Source organism: Balearica regulorum, chromosome 7 (genome assembly GCF_011004875.1).
Source record: "Balearica regulorum gibbericeps isolate bBalReg1 chromosome 7, bBalReg1.pri, whole genome shotgun sequence".
Taxonomy (NCBI): Eukaryota; Metazoa; Chordata; class Aves; order Gruiformes; family Gruidae; genus Balearica; species Balearica regulorum.
The window spans coordinates 18,146,165-18,166,291 of NC_046190.1; the positions used below are offsets into that span (position 1 = coordinate 18,146,165).

The 20,127-nt window shown below is 38.1% G+C and overlaps 1 protein-coding gene and 1 long non-coding RNA gene across 14 annotated transcripts in view; one reads left to right on the forward strand and one right to left on the reverse strand.

Annotated features, from left to right (window-relative positions):
- EXOC6 (exocyst complex component 6) overlaps window positions 1-20,127 on the forward strand; it is a 95,697-nt gene that overhangs the window by 69,270 nt on the left and 6,300 nt on the right. For 11 of the 13 annotated variants that reach the window (XM_075758232.1, XM_075758240.1, XM_075758236.1 and 8 more), the window contains one exon: window positions 206-279. The exons of the other annotated variants lie outside the window; for them this stretch is intronic. In XM_075758232.1, coding sequence (XP_075614347.1) covers window positions 206-279 — 74 coding nt within the window. The remainder of the gene's footprint in view (window positions 1-205; window positions 280-20,127) is intronic. 13 annotated transcript variants of the gene reach the window in all.
- On the reverse strand, window positions 12,443-13,230 carry LOC142602599 (uncharacterized). Its single transcript, XR_012836342.1, has 2 exons — window positions 13,073-13,230; window positions 12,443-12,967 (listed from the first exon to the last, which is right to left on the reverse strand). It is a non-coding gene; the product is annotated as an uncharacterized LOC142602599 (long non-coding RNA).

Here is a 20,127-nt window from a genome sequence, read left to right on the forward strand (position 1 = left end):
TATTGGAGCTGAAAAAATGATGGGAAAGTTATTTGTTGGTTTGTTCACTTTTAATCAGCGTGGGTTAATAGTTGTAATCTATTTCTGTCAAACTTGTTTCATTTTAGTGCTAGCTAGCATTTATAATGCATAAAGCTTGATTTTCTGTTAGATTTTTTTTTAAAAAAAAACCTGCATCCGTAATATTTTTAACCTTTCCTTGCAGTGTTTGCTAGTTCTGAGCCTGTGCCAGGATTCCAGGGAGACACCCTGCAGTTAGCTTTCATCGACCTCAGACAAGTAAGACACTAGTTGTTGTTTTTTATCCTACTAATTTCCCCTTTTGACCAATGCCGAAGTTATTAAATTCGAGAACCTTTCATGTTTTAGCATTCCCATGTAATTAGTTTTGAAAAGCGGTTATTTGAAGTGTTATTAGTGGCACTATTCCCTGTAATTTAGCACAAAACTGATTCTCTAATGTGTTGTTAGGGGGCACTGTGCTACTGGTGGTACTGTTACATGGATATAAGATTGAATTTTCGTCCTGACAATTTTGTAAAGATCTTGTGACACCTTTTTGCAAGAGTGTACATGTTACCCTGGTGTGTGCTGGCCTGATTCCATTCTGAGCAATTGCTCCTGTCTACAAAACTACTCCCTGGAGAGCAGGATCAGGCATGGTATTATTTAGCATTTCCTTTCCTTAATTTGTTACATAGAATTCTTTTAAACTGTTAGAAAGCAGCTTTATTCCATCTGGCTGATCTTTATATCAAATTTAATTTTAATGCCTTAATATCGGAAGCACTTTTCCACAGTTCTTGCTAAAAGGAAGGGTTTTTCAGACTAAAATCTACTTATCTTAATTTCATGTAGTTATTTCTATTCCCTGCTTTCTGTAAATTCTGACACTATATTCACTCATAGCAATTCGTTTTCATAAACTTTTTATACTTCAAGTAAGCTTTTAGAAAGGATTTATTATTTCACGAAATTGCAAGTATAAGTGTAATTTAAATAGTGAAATGAATCATTAACTGCACGTGGAGAGTCTTTAGCTTTCTGCAGATGTTGGTGATATTTTCTAGCACTATTATGAGCCTGTCAAAGTCATCAGAAATGAAACGTAGAAAGAATTCCATACCAAATTATCTATATAGTAAGAATATTTTTGCTTTTAATAGTTTAGTAGGTTTTTCACAGCAAGATAATGAAAAGGGATTTCAGAAGGGAAAATTCCTGAGGCAAAAGTATTCCAGTTTCTCCTAACAGTTAGAAAGGACTTCATTAAAGTTTATTTTTAAATGAAAAAGTTAAAAGGTGGAGTTGCCTGTTACATTCTCACAGTAATATAACAATGAACAATATCTACAATGGGATAAGCATGGACTACGTGAGGAGAATATAGGATCGTGGCCATAAGATTTGTTCATGTGATACGTGTACATTAGGAGTTCCAGAATTCAGTATGTGAAGACGTACTCTGCCAGACTTCAAATACCACAAGTCTTGCCTTAACTAGCAGCTTTCCTCTTCTGGATTCTTTTTTATTGTCCTTTTATTATCAGTGTTAGAAGTGACTAAACATCTTCCAATTTGTACTAAGTCAGTTTAGTTGAAGGGAAGGGATGTTGAGGGATTTTGGCACCATTTCTGTCATCCACCTAAAGTGGTATAAATCCTTGCAAAGCCTGTGTTTGTTTCAAGGGAAAATGTATTTTCCAGCTACGCAGGAGGGCAGGGTGTGTACACACTTGCTACAGGAAATAAATAATATTTTTGTATGTTTTAAGCACCAGCTGTTGAGCATGTCACATAAATAGGGATTATGTTGCTTATGATAGCTCTCGGTTTATGTTAGTAACTTATATTTAGAATTTTCTTGATGCAATTAATGCTTTAGGGAGGATGCCCTGTATACCATGGGAATCTAATTCATTTCAGGTACTTGATAAACAGCAAAAGTCTGGGCAACTCTCTTTATAGGGTTGCAGTTGGAGCTTGTAGATTTAGAAGAGTTCTAGTGTATTTGTTTTGGTTTTTTCTATATTTTTGCATGCCTCACCAAAAGTTACTGCAAATACACATTTAAAACATTTACCATTTAGTAAGGTTTTGCAGTGTTTTCCCTCTCTTCCTTATTTGTGATTCATTTCTATCTTAATAGGGTGGATGACAGTTCTTTTCAAGAATACTTAGAAAGGCAACAGAGCCTTTTTCAGAAAGTTCTTATAAAAGGTCATGCTTCTGTTTTTTAGTTTGAATTTGATACTTCTTCATGAATTGCAGGATATGAAAGATAAGGAAGTAGGTCCAGTGGTCAGGTTTTACCTGCCCACCCGGACTGTGCCCCGAGGTCAAACTCCTGATATTGGCTGTTTGGTACAGAGGAGCTGATGACAGGTAGGGGCTGATACAAGGGGGAAAGCTTGAACCATATCAAAGCTAAAAGGCAGGAGATTTGGGACTCAGTGAGAGACTGTAGCTAAAAGATGGATCAGCAGGATTGCCCTCTTCTTAAAAAGCAGCTGACCTGCAAGGGAAAAGACTTTATCGTCCTGCCAATCACATGGTTGCTAATGGAAGCCAGTTATCTCAACAAGAGCTTAGTCTCTCTCTGTTGTACTAGGGCAGCGTGCAAGATTAGTGAGGATTGGGCAGTAGAATATTGTAGCATGTTTTATTAAAGAAGTCACATACAAGGAGCCAGCTTGGAAGATGGAGAGGGGAGAGCTACACTTGGATGATTACCAGGTGGGAGGAGCAGCTTTGAAAAGAATTGCCATAAATGTTTTCATCCTAACAGTTCCTGATCCTCCATCTTTCCCTGAAGACAATGTATGGACAGCATGTTGTCCCTAGCAAGCCCACTTCTTTCCTTCTTCCTTCCACAGATGTAGAAGAGCAAACAGAAAGAGAAACAGTTGGCATGAGAAGGAGTTGCTTCTAAGAAGAGAGCAGTAGTTAGTAGCAGGAAGCTCTAAGAGGCCAGGAATCAAGAAGGGGCAGGCATTTATGAATGACCCCTTTGATGAGCCACCTCTTTCTCCTTATACTATCCCCTCTTATGCTCTTGTCACACTTAACATGCTCCTTGAAGATCTTAGTAATCTGTAGAAACCCTAGTCGATAAAGATTTTTGTGTGATTCCCATAACCATAGTATCTCAGCATCTTATAGAGGTGACTTGGTGTGGTTGACTAATCATACATAGTGCATTTGTTCTCTATTCTGTTTTCTTCTGCCAGCAGGAAGACTTTTATGTGCATAGATGACTTTCTGATTTTTATGTTTTGACTGTGCTCTGCTATATATGTTTGGCAGACATGACAGAAAATAACTTTCGGGGGGGGGCACAATTTCTGAAGATCTTAAAAGCTTATATGTGACAGGGAGTAACCTAAAAAAAAAAAAAAAAAAAAAAGAGTCCAGGATAATTTCATGTTTGGACAGTCTTTTCTTCGTGAGCAGTTTACTTCAAATTGAAGAGTCCATTTTACTTGCTTCATGCTGACTGGTAGGTAATGAGCATAGTCAAAAACATACTTGGCTTTTGCATCACTGTAAATCTTTGCATCTGTAGCAGCCAATAGACTATTCTCCAAAGGATATATGTACCTATGAGTTTCACCCCTGGGCTGATAAGATGGGGTTGTGCTTCAGACCCAGGAAGATGGGCAGTGGCTGTAAAACTGCAGAATAAGGCACAGCACTTTCTTAGATACCTGAAGTTTGCCGCAGGGAGAAGACCAATATACAAGTCCCCGTACTAAGAGAATCACATGGCCACGATCATCTACAAACTTGCAGCTCCTGTAGCAGCAAGCAGCTGCTAAGCAAATTGGGATAGATTCATGGTTCTGTACAGCTGCAGTAATTGTGTCATGCTTCATGCCACTTGTCTTAGCGTATGACCTGAGGGTCATACCTACGTGCACCCTTTCACCCCACTTACTTAAAGCCCCTGAGGGGCAGGCCAGCTCAGCGAGGCAATTAGCAGAGTGGCATGTGCTGCTTTAAAGAGACTGGTCCCTGGCATCTCGTGAAGATGACCCAGCTTTCTTGTGACCTGCATCTCTCTCTGAAGATAATCTCTTGCTACTGTCTATATAGGGAGCCTGGGTAAATAGTGCAGTGGCCCAAAGTGAGGTGGAATGAACTTCGGGGATTTTGCTACCAATTCAGATCCTAGGTCAATTGGAATTAACCTTCAAAAGTAAACAGGTCTTAGTTTGTCCTACTTGAATTAGTCTCTGCGGAAGCTCAGCCTCCAACATGAATTAGTTTTGTCCTGGTTATGATCTGTTTTTTAGTGCCTAAAGACTAGGGTTACAGTTCTGGAATGTGAGGCAGTTTCTTGGATGTCCTGGACACTTAAATACTGTGAGGAAAAGACCTGAATCTTGCAATTTGTGCATTATTCTGTGGAGAGACAGTGTAGTGTGTAGTGGACAGCAACAATGACCTTGTGGTAGCCTGAGAGGTCAACGGTTGCTGTCCTAGGGCAGATTTCCCAGTTCTTAACCAGTTGGGTGGTAACAAATGCCCATTCTTGAAATCAAATCATTGTCTGCAGAGTTATGACCTAAGTTGCAAATGTAGCTGGACTTTTTCACCTTAGACTTTGCAAGTTGTTTCTAGTGTTTCTTTCTGCCACGAGCACTACTTCAGTTTCAAACAGGCCTTCTTCCTCTACTGTCTGATCTCAGACAAGTACTCAGCTAGTGTAGTGATTGTGGAATTTCCTTATTTTGCATGGGGTGAGGAGAACTGTGTCTCATCTGTATTCTTTTGGCACTTAAGTACATGTTGTTAGTATCCTCCAGTTGTCGGTGCTGGTTCTGCAACAGGGGCAGCCATCTCAATCATATGCTGTTGGTAACCCAGGGTTAAGTAACCACCATGGTTACACGTGGTAGCATAGAGTTTACAGTCTATAGTGATGTGTCCCAGTCTGTGAGACCAAGGGCTGTGAACAGCAAGGTCCATAAATTCAGCATAAGTATGGGAGAAAATTCTCAAAGATTTTGAGCAATTTCTGTTAACATTTTGCTAACATTAAAGATAAATTAGACATAAAGTCATAATGCAATCAATGTGATTAAAATACAGAATAATGTGCCATGGAAACATTAGAAGATACTTTTTTGTCAGATTTTTGTTTATGATGTGTGTAAATAAGCATGTGGATAAGCACTTCTATGAGCTCAAGTTATTGTTAATACACAATATGTATTCCTTCTAAAAATGGATACCTGATGTTTAAAAGTATAATACATTTTCTTCTGATTCCAAAGCATAATGGAAATTACATCGATAGTTTCTTGGGTTGCTTATCCATTTACTTTGTAATGCATTTTCTGGTGTATTGTTGGTGAGAAATATTGCTAACCCTCTGAACAGTAGTGTTGCATGCAACAGATTAAATTTATTTGAAGGAGAAAATTCTTTCTAGTACTTAATATAGTCCTCCTCTTTCTTCTTCATCACTGAGAGATGATACTGGCCTTCTGATAAACTCAGAACTAACTCATTGCAGGTAGGAACTGTGTAACAGATCACTGGGCTTCAATCCCAGCCATGGGATTGTCTGCCACTAAAGCTGACAGCTCAGTCTTCCCCACTGTTTTGTTTGCAGTGTTTAATTTGAATTCATTTCCTGTGGTAGTAACTGCATTTCAGCTCTGACTCCCTCAACGTAAAGCATGCTGAAGCTCTCACCATCTGTGTTCCCTGTGGAGAATGCTCTTGAGCCCTTCAGTAGACCTCAGAGAGTAAGTTTGGCAGCCTGTTGCTGTTGCCAAACCTAACCACCATGACTCTTGGAGGTCGAGGGCTTTAAAGGTGCTGGGGCTTCCTTCACAAGCTGCCAGCCCACACAGTGCCTAGGCTTTGAAATGAGTAGGGTACACCCACCCCTTCTCCACAGAAGTGTCTTGTTAGGGATTTTCCAAGAGGGAGAAATCCCTAACAGTATGTTTTGGAGTAAGTCTTTAAAACTTCAGAGTTTAAAGATAAAAGTAAGCCTCTCTTTCATAAGGCAACAGTTTGAATTTGTAATTAGCAAGTAGTATAGAATATTTCATCTTTTGCTTCCTGAGGGAAATGGTTGTTAAGACTTTCATCTTCACAGAGGTTCTTTCACAATGCTTACTGATCCCTTCCCCCCCATGCACTCCCCAGCTTCTCTGAACAAGCAGAGGAGCATGTTACATCTGTAACGTGAAGCCCAGCCTCAGGGTGCTATGTAATGGGATTTGTGCTTCTCTAGTTTTCAGTGCAATGCTGCTTATTCAGCAAAAGAAAGGAGCTCAGATTTCAGACAGCAACAAAACGGGAGTTGCACCTCTTTGGATTTCAGACCGTAGATCCTCACTCCACTGGGGGAAGGAAGCAATGCTCTTGCTGGCCTTCCTCTTCTCCATAAATTGACTCTGCACTAAAGCAGAAGGAGGGCTCTAGGCGCACTGTGAGCAGAACAGGGGACACTTCAAGGCTCAATATCTCATGTATTTGCATCATGCAGGGGTAGCAAGCATATGCATACCTGTGTTCAAAACGACACAGTTATTTGAGTATGACTGCACACTAAATGTGTGTTATCCAACCTGCACAGGGCACACAATGTCTTTTCAGAGTACTGTATTCTTACAGGTAAATGGGAATTGTTCATACGAACATGGCACTTTGTAAGCACTTATATTCCCCACTGGAATCTCTTACTTTTGATTTCTCCTTCTCAACTAGATTCTTTGAAGCCTGTAGGTAATCACAGCAGGCTCAGGTCACAAGTTGTGTCTATAGATATTTGTGAGGAAGATCTCAATCAGTGCTCTGTACACAGAAACAAGCAAGCTCATTACTTGGATGGGATTTATACTTGCCACCTGGTAAGAATTAGGAAGCTTTGAAAACAAATGCACAGAAATTAGCAGCGGGGGGTCAAAACCAAGCATGGCTTTGGATACACTATCTTGATAAGGATTTGCAGAATAAAAGCAGGATGGCAAGTCAGTAATTTCCTGGCAGTAGGTGTTCCTACCCTGTTACTGCCAGGAACTAAGAGCATATGTGTCAGCTATAGGTGTGTGTTCTTTGGGACATTAAATCATTCATCAAATTCCATGCAAAACAGATTGTATCCAGTTCAACATCTGAATGTACTTTTTTCAGCAGAGAAGTGCAAATAACATGCTGATAGCATACCAAGTTTTCACTCTAGATCCTGGTTTACTGACAATGAGGGGGCATATCTGAAAACAGGTGTTAAAAACTCGATGTACAAATGCTGTTACTTCACTTCTGTAGCCCTATCAGTACCTTACTTAACTAAAATTATATACATATGGCTATTTAACTACAAGATACACTATTCCGTCTGTGGCAAAAACTGTACCAATTTCTCCAGAGGAAAGTATAGTAGATTGTGTACAAGAGACTATGTGGTGAAAGGTATAATGCTTAAACTGAATTTTATCTCCTTATTGACAGTAAAGAGTGCTGTAGGTATCTAATCCATGGAAGTTATCAAAACCAAAATAATTTTCTTGTTGTTTCTTTAAGCTAGTTCATTTAAGGGATACAGTTCTTTTGGTTCTTCATTTACCAAACCAGATATACACAAGAATTAGATGAGCTGACAAGAAATCTGTACTGTGTATTTAGAAAATGTCAGAACTCGTGAAGCACTGGCTCAGCTTGACTTAGAGACCTGCAGATAACAGCCTTTGCATAAGAAAATAACCCTTAGTTGAATGAGAGGGGTTTTTGTTGTTAGGTGAATTTATAGTTTTTGGAACTGAGACACGAAATGAGATTTACTCGTCTCATTTGTAATGTGCAGGTGAAACACTTGACTTCTTAGAGCAGTGCAGGGGAGTTCCAGCCTCTAAATACTACCATCATAGAAATTACTAAAAGTTTCACTGGACAGGTTGATCAAAGCTGATATTTAAAAAAAAAAAAAAAAGAGAAAGCTAGGCAAAAGCTGCTGTCAAGACTATTTAGATGGACATATCCGAGTCCCTATCTGAATACTACCAAGTGTCATATTTAATCAGCTTTCAGCTCCTCTTCTTAGTCATCAGTACTTTCACAAGACAAGGTTTAGAAATAGTTAATGAATTCATTCAAAATCTGCAGAGCTGTTGTTATGATGAAAACTTCATACCTCTGGAAAACCTTTCTGTTCAAGAAAGCTCATGCCATAGTTACAGAGGAATTCCCTGTAAGATCATGACCTAAGTGGCACTAAAATTGTGTCCTCAGTAGTTGAAGTGCATACTCCTATCATACCCTGTCCATAATGCCAGAACCCAAAAGGTTCCGTTTTCTTGGATGAGATACTAAATTTCTTCAATAACTGGCATGCTACATATCTGGGAAACTATTTATAAAGCAGTCACTTCCAAGGGGATTATGAGAGAAAGCACAAAATAAGCTTTATCTAGAGAAGATTTCTGTTCTTTTGCAGAAGGAGCTGTTAGTAGAAAGGTTTCAGAAGGTTCACTTTCAGATAATTTCTGAATTAACAGATCTCTTGCTTGAATTAGAAAAAAAATTATCCATGTGCCTATTCTATTTGTAAATTCCTGCTTACCGTTTCTTGAGTCACGGATACACATCCCATTCAGTGGAAGTTATTTCACTGAAATGAAGTTTCTCTGTAATAGTTTTCTGCTAGCAATTTTGTTCTCCATCCAGTCCTCGCCTTTCTCTTTGTCATGTAAGAAATGATGTAAATGCCAGGAAGCCAGATTTGGGTGCATGACTTTCCTGAAGTTTGTGAATACATTATATCAAGCTGTTGTCTTCCTGCTGACAGCCAGTTGCTGCAGGATCTCTACCATTGTGTCTGGGCCCTTCTGTAGCCCTGAGCTGATGGATGGAGTTCAGTTTTGGAGCCCCTAGCTCCACAGGACTTCCTCTGAATCCCATGGGTGGTATGTGGTTCTTATGAGTAATGAATGAGCATTGTTAATTTAACACAAGAGAAGAAAATAGTTGTTTTCCTTCAAGTTACTTGTTATTTATATTCTCTAAACATCTATGAGTCCTAGTCACCCATCGGGGAGCCATGGGGCTGGTAGCTGCATTAGCGTATTCAATATATTCTAACCCAAATTGCTTACATCCTCCAGCCTTAGCTAAGCTGGTAGTACCACTGGTATGTAGTATATATCAGGCAACACTACTAACCGCTTAACCCTACAGATTTGCCTTCAGTATTTTTTCAGTTGCATCAATCAACATATTTAAATTCCGTTCCTTCTCTAAATTATCTGTCAATCACAGGCAGCAGGAAGAATATCCCATTTTGTTCCCTTTTGCTGGTTTCTTCTGTGAAAAAGAAAGTTAGTCCATCTCTTCTTTGGAAGTCACTATAAGGCTAGTGTAAAATTCAGTAAAATCAAAGGAATCCTTTACAAGAAGAAAGCAAAGATTGTTCTCTGCTTCAGAACAATAACAACCCAAGGAAGGAAATCCATAGACATAGTACTGCAAGGACTTGAATAAGTGAAATATAGTTAATGTTTATTCATTTGGATCCTAGTGTCTTAGAACAAAAGCTTGTATCTTCAAAAGTGTTTGGACAGTATGTACCACACTGATCTTCAGCCGGGTGTTTTAATACTGCTGAAATACAAATTAAAAAATATTATTCCAACTCTCTGACTGCCTCCAGTCAGTCAGTCAGTAAAATCTGGTAGATGAAAACCCTCATATTTTCTTTCTGTTAGTACAAAGGTACTAATAGGTGACAAAAGAAATGATTGAATTTCATACTGTTATGTAAATAACTATTTTCTGACTGAACTGAGCTAGTTACACTATAAGCGATTTGACTGAACCAACTGTTCTTAGGCACAGTTTTATATCTTGCTGGCTTAAACATTAATATATTTGTCTTTTATGGGTCTATTTGGTTTGGAGCAATTTGTCATCTTACAAGTTGCACTGTTTTAAAGAATATTGAAATAATAAATAAAATTTAGATACAAGTTTTACATGTTTTAGAACCTAAAGAAAAACTCTTGGAGAGGACTTTCCCTAAGACCATTGGTAAGAACACCTTGCAATCATAGAGAGAGTGATGGTGGGAGAAAAAAAGAATGAATAAGAACAGAAATGCAAAGAAATTAAAAAAAAACCGTGGAAAGGTGGGTAGATGAAAGCAGTAGGTGATGGGGAAAAAACTTGAAAGATATGGGATGAAGGACAAAAAAGAAAGAGGAAAAAGTCAGTTTCTGTCTATAAATGCAATTTATGGTCCTTATCCTTTTCTTTCTACATTTATCATTTTCTGTGGTTTATGCTAAGACCCAATAAGAACATTTTTTTTAAACAGTAGAAGTTTGAAGAGGGGTTTTTACCGAAAGGAAAGAAAGGACTGTCAGTACACAGTTAATGATGTATAAAGCCCTTGAAGCCATCAGGTTGCCTTATTCCCAGGAGAACGCAAGCTTACCTGGTTTCAGTGGTGTGCCTCCAGGAAATCGTTCCAGGAGTACACACAATTAGCCCATGCTCTTCCAGAGTGCACACTGTAACATGATGCAGTTAAACCAGAAGACAGTTTTCATCTTTTGACCCTGTGTCAAACATGTCAGTTGAGTAGCTTACCTGAGATCTGTAAGAGAACATAGACACCAGGTATTTTGCCATAGAAAGGAACATGCAGTACACACACACGCACAAAATGCAATTTTTAAAACTGAGTTATTTTCGAAGTAACAGGAGAAGTGCTGAGCCAGCCTTTGTAAGTGGTACAACTCAGTGCATTCAGACTCCTTTTTTGCCTGTCTAAAGTTTAAATAAAAATCTTCCCTTGTTTAGGATGTATGAGAAGGACATTAAAAGGAGCTCTTTCATTTTAAGCACTAACAGGACATTGAGTCCTGTGGAAGTAGAGATTTGATAATATCATTGAAATGCACATCCAAGTGATAGTTTTGGGAATGATAATAAGTTCGCTATAGTTCCTAAGTCTTCCATCCATTGACATAGAGGATATTTTTAAAAGTTCACAGTGAAACAGAATCATGTTGAATAATTCCTAGACAGAAATACGCAGGGAACTGGAGGGAGGGCGGGGAGAACCTGCGTAACTGGTAGATTGAAAAGGCGCAAGCTGAAAACTCAAATGACAGTGTAAAACAGTCCCCATAGCTTAATTAAATAAAACCAATAATGCGATTTAAACTTCTTTGAGTTAAAATTACTTTAATAAGGGTGTTAATTACTAGAGGATTAACAGTGCTTACATGTGATAATAGATGTGGTCAGTCAATAAAGGGTGAGAATAATGTTCGTTTAAGAAGCAAAAGAATCTAGCACAGGATTACTCACCAGAAAGGGATAACATTTCAAAGTGGCAAGTAAAATCAAGGGAAGAGGTTTTCAAATTGCAAGAGGCATTAGGGGCTGAATTGTGCCATCATTACTCAGTGACAGTTCCATGTATATTGGGATCTACTGGAGCTGAGATATGAAGAATAGTTATTACAAATTACATATTACATAGTTTGGAATTTTTCTCTCTCCCACAGCAATTGTAAAAATATTTTTTTCAGATGAAACATTTTAAGAAAATATTATCATCTGAGAAGTGATGAGAAAAGGCATATTGTAAGGAAAAAGATCCAATTCTAAGGAGAATAATTTCCTGAAGGTGTGTTTCTTAGAAAAGAAGTAATAGGGGACTATTGACATTAAGCAGAAAGGGTTTTTCCTAAAATGTTTGCAAACATAGCAGCAGGAGAAGAAAGATCTTTTGCAAAAAGCCAACAAAAACAAATTCTGAGTTATCCAGGTTTCTTGTTACTGCAACTTACTGGGCTCAGGAGCCTTTGCTAAACCAAATTATTTAGACAAGAAAAACAAAAACAAGTACCAGGATTTTATACAGGCTGTAGTATTTGCTAAAATGTTTTTTAGAGTCATTTGATAGATATAACTATGGAAGTAAACTTCTTGTAGTAGCTGAAGAAGGAAGTGAAGGTTCTCCAGGAAAGAATATGAAACTGTTGTCTAGTGATTTTGGCTTTGCTTTTAACTTGTCTATATTTACATTCCTGAGCTACTGATTGTGGAATTCCTTGTCCAGTGGTTCCAAGGTCTAATATAGCTTTCCCTAAGGGATGTAACTTCATCTGCTATGAAGGGTGGTTGTGCAGCCATACCCTGAATACTTTGGAAGAAATAACGATCTGTTTACAGTAAACTCATGATGAGCGCATCTGTAGTATTTGTGTCTTATGAGCTGCATTGGATTTGTATTTCTGGATGCAAACAGAATTATGCTAGTTTCTGGCCTATTATATCTTAGATTTCAATGGCTTTCCACATATTCTAACTCAGCATCCAAGATCAGCTGAGATACTTTATTGAACAGTTGCTGTATGTGTATCTGCTTCCTGCAGAGGTTTTCCAGAGACATGCCTTGTATATAAAATGCTGAGGGCTTTGATAGCCACCTAATAGAAGAATCTGGTGCACTGAGACTCAGATTTATTTTTTTTATTTTATATCTGCAGCTTTTTGAGAAACACACAAATCTTAAAAATAAACCAAACTAACCAAAAATTTATAGCTGAAAAAATAATTAGACTGTTGTGTTGAAACAAACTATTTTCCTCTACCTGCTATAGAACCCCATGTTAGCTCAGTGGACATGGTGTGTTTCATAGTGCACAGGAGAGATCACTGACCTTTGTGGAGACCAAATGCTGCAGAATCAAGAAATGCTCATAAACCTTATAGACCTGATGTATATCCATCCTCCTGTTAGGTTCGAAGCCTCAATTCCTGTAACAACGTAATTTCAGTATTTTTCTTAGCATTTTTCTCTGGTGTTTTGGTCCAACTCAGACTATGACAAGAAATAACTGCAAAGCTAGGAAAAGGAAATATCCTGTTCTACCACTGATCACTAATTCCCAGTGGCCAGGTTGGCAGCTTCCTGGGTCAGTTCTATCAGCTGCAGCTTCACACAGAGCTGAAGTCTTCGCCTTCTCTGTGAGCACAAGGCTGATGCCGCGGAGCTGTGCCATGCTTACTCATCTTCCCATAGGCACCAGTTTACATTTACATTACACCAGGGCCATGTATCTAAAACTCCTTCCTTCAATCACAGAAGTAATTGGACTGAAATTTAAACTTGGAGTTGTAATTATACTTGGGCAGACCACTATGGATGTTTAGTTCCAGGGTACAGCAGTCTGACTGTACACATTAGATGTGCGTGTATACAAGGACTGTTTGGATTAGTTAGTTTAAACCAGCATTTGCCAGATAGTAACTTTTTAACTGACCTCTGGTGAGACTGCCAGCATCTAGAGTTACTCACATGGATACTGCTGAGTATTAAATATGACAGATGGGACAAGAGTGTTCAATTCCAGAACACACTATGGAAGTTGAAGTGAACTTGTTTGGTGTTTAAATCTTATTCCAGTTACACCAAGTTAGATGATTTTTAACTAGTCCCATCTTCTCTAAACCAGTTAATTTTAACAATAATTTTTTGAATACACCTTAGTGAAGCACTTCAAATAGATTTTTACAGGAAGGATTGAGACAAATGATACAGTTTTATTTCCCACAAAATGAATTTTAAGGTACTGTGCCACACCATGTGCTGTTTATGGCATTATTTTGTAGAAAAGCAAATACTTAAAAGCAAGTCTTTTATGTCTCGTGCATTTGGAAAAAAAAAGTTTATAGAAAATTTAAGCTTAAGTAAACACAAGTATAAAATTTGTTTAATAATGCTTTTGGCAAATTTCAATGTTTTAATTGCTTCTTGCAAATCTATGTTTAAAAAAGAAAAAAAACAGAAGCCAAATGAAAGTGACAGCTGAAGTTTAACTGTGCTATATTAAATGCTTCATAATTTTAAAAACTAAAATAGTATTTTTAAAGTCTCGTTCAGGTCAGAGGCAGATGTCCTGTTTTGGGGGCTGCACTTGTCACCCCTGCATGCTGTTTGAGTGTGTACGCCTCTGCGTCAGAAGCTCCAAAACAAAAAAACTAGTGAATGACCTGACCATTGCATAATACACGATTTTTAATCCACACAAATTTTATCATTGACATAGTTTTATGCTTTGTCTAAAGGGACTCCGTGTACGGGCTAACGGGCTTGACAGGAGCAATTTGGCCCGAGCCCGTGCCCTCTGGAGCCTGACCGTCTGCCAGGCTCCTGCTTTTCAAACTCTTCCCTGTTTCTAGACTCAAAAGACAGTTCTTTTGCTACTAGTCCAGCTTATTCTTTAATGATGAAGACACACTTCATAATAAACATTTGCACTGTAATTAAACAAATCTTCTTTGAAGAGGTATTCCTTGTTGCTATATTGTGTATTGCATAGAGCCTAGCTATATATTTGCCTCAGTGACTATTTTTCAGTCAGAAGTCACATCTTGGGCTGCTTGAGGTTTTAATTGACTTTGTAAAAATTATATGTTGTGGGTGTTTTTCTGGTTATGGTAACAGGAACAAGCTTGTTCACGTGACTTCGACAGCAAGCATTTTATTTTTGTAGGCAGGCCTAAATTCATTTCAAGGGCCAAAGAATAAAAAAAATGTGTTTGGGCTTGCTCATCAACATAACAAGACCAAGCATTTCTCAGGGCGTATCTCAAGGTCCAGATTTTAGGAAAGAATTCTGCCCTTTCAGAGAATTTAGGTTATAAAGTATTTGATTGAACACAAGTAAGTAACTTTTTTTTTTTTCTTAGCATAACAACAATTCCCAGTGGTTCAGCTGTCATAACCTCTGAGTTTATACATTATACACTTACAAATGTGTTAAAGATTGTATCACACATTCAAGATAGTGACAGATACGATTTTCACTTATAAATTTGGAACAGAAGCATTTAACTATAAAACTGTTTCATTCTTATGAACATTTAGGCCTCCATTTACACACAATTTCTAAATGCATAGTGCTTTTAAAAAAAAAAAGGCACGTTTTAATGCAGTGGCTTAAAAACTGAAAGACACTGCCTTTCTAACACAAACTATCCTTCCTTTGAAAATCCAGGGCTCAGTTTTCAAAGCATTGCCTAGGAATTTAGCCTGCGACCCCCATTGACACTAATGGGAATTGCATAGCTAAGTCCCTATAACATCACTTTGAAAATGCATTTGTTATACCAATCCAGAAAAAGGGTGGCATAAACTATAGGGAGACATTCACAGATCAAGAGATCAATTTACACTTTGAAATACAAGACCAGTGTGTGTTATTCCAGTTATGTGATCAGTAGGGGGGATTTTAAAATTCACCATATTCACAAAATAAGTCACCAGGAGTAAATAAAACAAAATATTTTGGCAAGTGGCAGGCAGACTTGCTAACCAGGCTGACAAGATATTCGTCAGCAGTAATGAACACCAACTGATTAAGTGATAATTGCATTCGGTTGGTGCCGTGTTATTCAACAGTTAGCAAGCTCTGCCTTTTTTCCTTGTAAGCTGCACTTAGATATCTATATTTTAAATACATCTGCTATTCCTTTGTGACCATGAAATGTTTAGAGTAAACAAGGCATGTCTTTGTTCAGTTCTGATCCTGGTCCTTCATGTTTTAGTTCCAATCTAGTAACAATCTAGTAAGTGCTTTCCTGGTGTGCATGTTTTAATAAACAAGAAGATAACATTTGCTGAACTAATAGGAGTGTTATCTTCATGTTCATGCAAGGGTTTTTTGTTAATTTGTTGGAAGTAAGTATATGCCTGTGTAAGGTATACTCATGTGTACTTGTGCGTGAAACATAAGCAGAGCCTAAAAAGAAAGTGTCGTTATTGTGTAGCTGTTAGTGCAGTGCCTGTGAGTCCCAGTCATGGGCCATGGCCCCATTCTGCTGGGCAGAGTACCAATAAGTGTTTTAACAAAAGGAAGACAGCGCTGCCTCAGAGTTCACAAACCCGTGAGATGATAGCTCCACTGAAAGGTTCACGTTATGTCAGGAATTATGAAACAGCAAAGATTCTGGTTGACAGGCTGCTGCTTCAGTCATCAAACCCGTTGTTGTATATGTACAATGTGAGCTTCTTAGGGTGGGAAATGTTGAGGGGTGGGATGTTTGTGAGTGGCTTTTGAGAGTTTACTGTGTTTAAAATGAAGAAGCCCTCTTCGTCTTTGGAACTTTTTAACTACAAACCCCAATACAAATAGTAATAATTGAAATATTAATATATTTGCTATTCCTTTATCTAAATGGCTTAAATTATATGTAGCTAACAGCAGTCCTGGGGCTTTTTTTCTAGGTCAAAAGCCACACATCCTCAAGGAAAAAATTGCAATGTTATTTTTGTATTCTCTCCTAAGAAAAAAAATTGGTATAGCTTGCAGTTGTATATGCTTGGCACTGTTCATTCCCCAGAAGAGTTCACCAGTATTCTAGGCTTTGGGATTTTTTTAATTAAAGAGGTCAAAATCCATTATATCTAAATTTCAAAGAATTTACCAATTAGTTGTAGTCTGCGATGCCCAGCAGGTGGCTTTTATACTATTAAAGGGAGATTGTTTCCATCTCTGATCAAAGCAAAAACAAACCAAAGGAAAATATAGAATATTTTGCTGTACACAGTGCAAGCCCCATGCTGTGTAAATTATAGGTGAAAAATGTGTGTGAGAGAATGTTCGGTCATACCACTTCAAGAAAAAAATCTATATATTTTCACACTGTTCCCCATGAGGATTTTAATGGTAATGTCTAAATCTGTTTAGATTACTGATTAGCTGAGAAGATTAGACAGCTTGCTATTTCCTAAAATGAAGATTGTCACATTTTCTTGCTTAAAAGTAAAAGTAAAACTGCACAATTAAGTAGATTAATGAACTTGCTAAAAGTAAAATTAGAAAAAGCTAAGCATGCTGGAATGTCCAAAAAAGTTCCAATTTGCACTTTTCAATGAATCTAAACTTCCCCGATTTTTACCTACTTAAAAGAATGTTTGTGACCTTTTGACCCTTTTGTTATCCCTTGCTCAGAAAGGCCTTTATTCTGTAAGGCTTAGGTATAAAAAAATAAAAAGAGCGTTAATGGCATAACAGTCCTTTCTGATCATCCTGTGTAAGATGTTTATGCAAAGTGTCAATAGAAGCAATTGGCCTAACAGTGTGACAACCTGCTTTGCTTGGAAATGGGCTAATCTCCTGTTTGGGTTATCCAGAGGTCAGGTAAGGATTTCTTTTTTTGCACTCCCTGTAGTGGTGGGTACATAACCTGCAAACACTACAGGGTAGAAATCAGAAGTAACTGAGCCCCAGAATGTCACAAAGCTGCTGCTTTTTTTTTTTTTAATCTTACCTTTTTTGCTTTTCCTGTTTTTTTTTTTTTTTCTCCCTCTGCCTTCTTTCCATTTTTTGATTCTTGGTCCCATCCCAGAAAGTCTACTTGAGCATATAACACGTAATCATGACAGGGACTCTACCAATATCGTTATCTGCTGCTTCACTTGGTTGGTTGGGTTTTGGTTTGATTTTGTTTTTTTTTTTTTCCAAACAGGCATCATCCCACTCTTTTTTGAAGTTCACGTGGAAACCTACTTTAAATCTCAGTTTTTGAGGGCTGCCCCTGTTGCCCTGTCACAGTAGGCTGGAACTCAATAAGCGCTCAGGCAAGCATAGCGGGCCAGGCAATGGGCCTTGGCGGCTGCATGCTGTGAACTCCTGCCTCACTGAATCAGCTTCTGTGTGTTTTTATAACCGCCTTTTTTTTTTTCCCCCTGTTAATTATGCCCCAAGGCTGTGGAAAGACAGCATTTATCTGTTTCAACAGACTAAGCAGCAAGTGTTCTGACATGTTTATCAGGCAAATTGTACCTGACAAAAGGTAATTACACATGCAATCAAGTCCAGAAGTAACTGGGTGATTAGGGGTTAATAAACTGTTTAGCATAAGAAATATTCAGCTTGTGAGCAAGGAGAGTGGGCCAGAAGGACATAACTGACAGTGATACCTTAAAAGAATTACTTTTCATTTGATGGAATATTTGGATTTACAGATAGGTAAGTGTACAACTCCTCATTTTTTATCTCCAGCCCCTGAATCCCTGGTCCCTAGTTGTACAACCAAAGCTATCTGCTGACACTCTTAATACTTCAGAAGACATAATAGCACCATTCCAACTTGTACCAAGCTACCATGGTAATTTAAAATTATTTTTTTTTCTAGTATAACCAACATGCCTGGTGTTGTCTAATGGACACTGCCCCCATTTCCTTCTGTGAAGTCCTTCTGTTGACTCTGTGGATAGCTGGTTCCCAAAGTCGCATTCTCTTCCGAGATCATTCCTGACAGTTGCCCAAAAGTAAAAAGGAAAAGGCATCTGTATGATATTTGAGGATGTGACAAGAGATTGAAACAGCATTGAAAGGGCCGGATGGTCGATTCCAGCAGTTCCCAGTGCACAAAATTCTCATGTAATTACAAGATGGCGTAAATACAACACTATGGCTGAGCTACTTATTACTTTAGGTAATAGAAGACAAAGCTTTTATTGTCATTAATTTATATCCAAACATGGTTCTATCACCTAGATATTAGGAAAAAACAAGAGTTCTCAACTTGAAGAATAGGTGTGAGTGCCCTATTTGAAAACAGAATTCTATCCCTAAAATCTTAAGACCCTTTTCCCTGCTGTGGCATCAATATTGTAATGTTTTGTGTTAACCAAACCCATTAGCTATCAAGGTCTTAAAGCAGGATCTCTTTTAACTGAAAAATAGTTCAGTGTCTTTTACAATGAGATTGTTGTGTTTAAAATAAGTCTTCTAATTAAAACCAGCAGTGTTATTTGTATAATGTAAGAGATTACTATAGCCTTTTATATAAGTATATATAAACACCTTTTTTTTCCAAGTGGTGTGTTGTTAGACACATAAAAGGCATTTAGAAAATACATAAACAGGAACAAAAAGTTAGAAAATCAGCATATTGTAGGTCATCATTCAAAATGCAAGTGTAGAACAGCAACCAAAGGCCTCATGTTATCTACAATGTTAGAAGTATATACATGACTGATAATGTGGTTTGAGAGGACAACAGTTTCATATACAGTAAAAGGAACATGCTGCTTTCTGATCATCAGCCCTTATGGTCCCAGGATGTTGGATAAAGGTTCCCCTTCTATCACACCTTTAAGAGGAGGCACATCCTCTAAGTAAGGCAGAAGTGTGTACGCTGTCAATCTTGTAAGCGTGAGTGGACAGTCTATTGAACACTCCATCTGGTATACTAGAAAGGATAAAGCTTTTCCCATGTTCCTTTCTTTTTTGGTAACAGTTCATACACAGAAATGCACGTGTTTCTCTGCAAACTCTTCTGTTAATTATTCCTAGTCAAAAGGGCTTGAAGATCTGTTTCCTTCCTCCTAGGGAAACTTACTCTGCTTCATTATAAAATTCTCAGGTATAGCATTGCCCATCTTGGCTTATTCTTATTTTTCGTGGTTGTTATGGGATAAAGAGAGTACAACAGTGCCATTGTTCTAGTATATCTACTTTATTAGGTGTTTCACAGTGTTTCTGACAGAGCATCCTTGGGTGGCTCCTTAGGTAGGGCTGAGCGGCTGACTAACAGTGAACGGTCTGCACTGCCTCCGGACTCAGAGCAGCGGGAAAGATTGCCTTTCCGTCCGGTTTGAAGTATTTCCACGACATGTTAGCTTTGGAAAGATGCATGTGCAAAATAAACATTTTTCCTATTGTCATTTCAAGGCAAACAATGTGCATTCTAACCTTGAAGAAGTCTCAGCCTACTCTGTGTGGATTTTGATTGATTTTTGAGGCAGAAAAATATGTATTGCCAGGACCTACACTGTGCGCATATTTCTCTTACTACGGTGCATGTCAGTGTGGACCATTCCTTGCTAGATAATACATCGCATTTTCACTTATTGTCTCAGTAATAGGGACAGTTTTAGTGGATAAAATAGTAGTAGGGAAATGTTGCTTTAATTTGGCCTTGAATAGGTTGATTCTAGTTGCCACAATAAGAACTACTGTCACAGAACCAGCAAATTCTCCTGTACTTCATGCTTCACAACTGAGAAGCTGTAAGGTGAGCTCACCCAAACTTAAATCCCCTGATTTTTTTTTTTTAATTGTAGCTGATACTCTTTTTGGC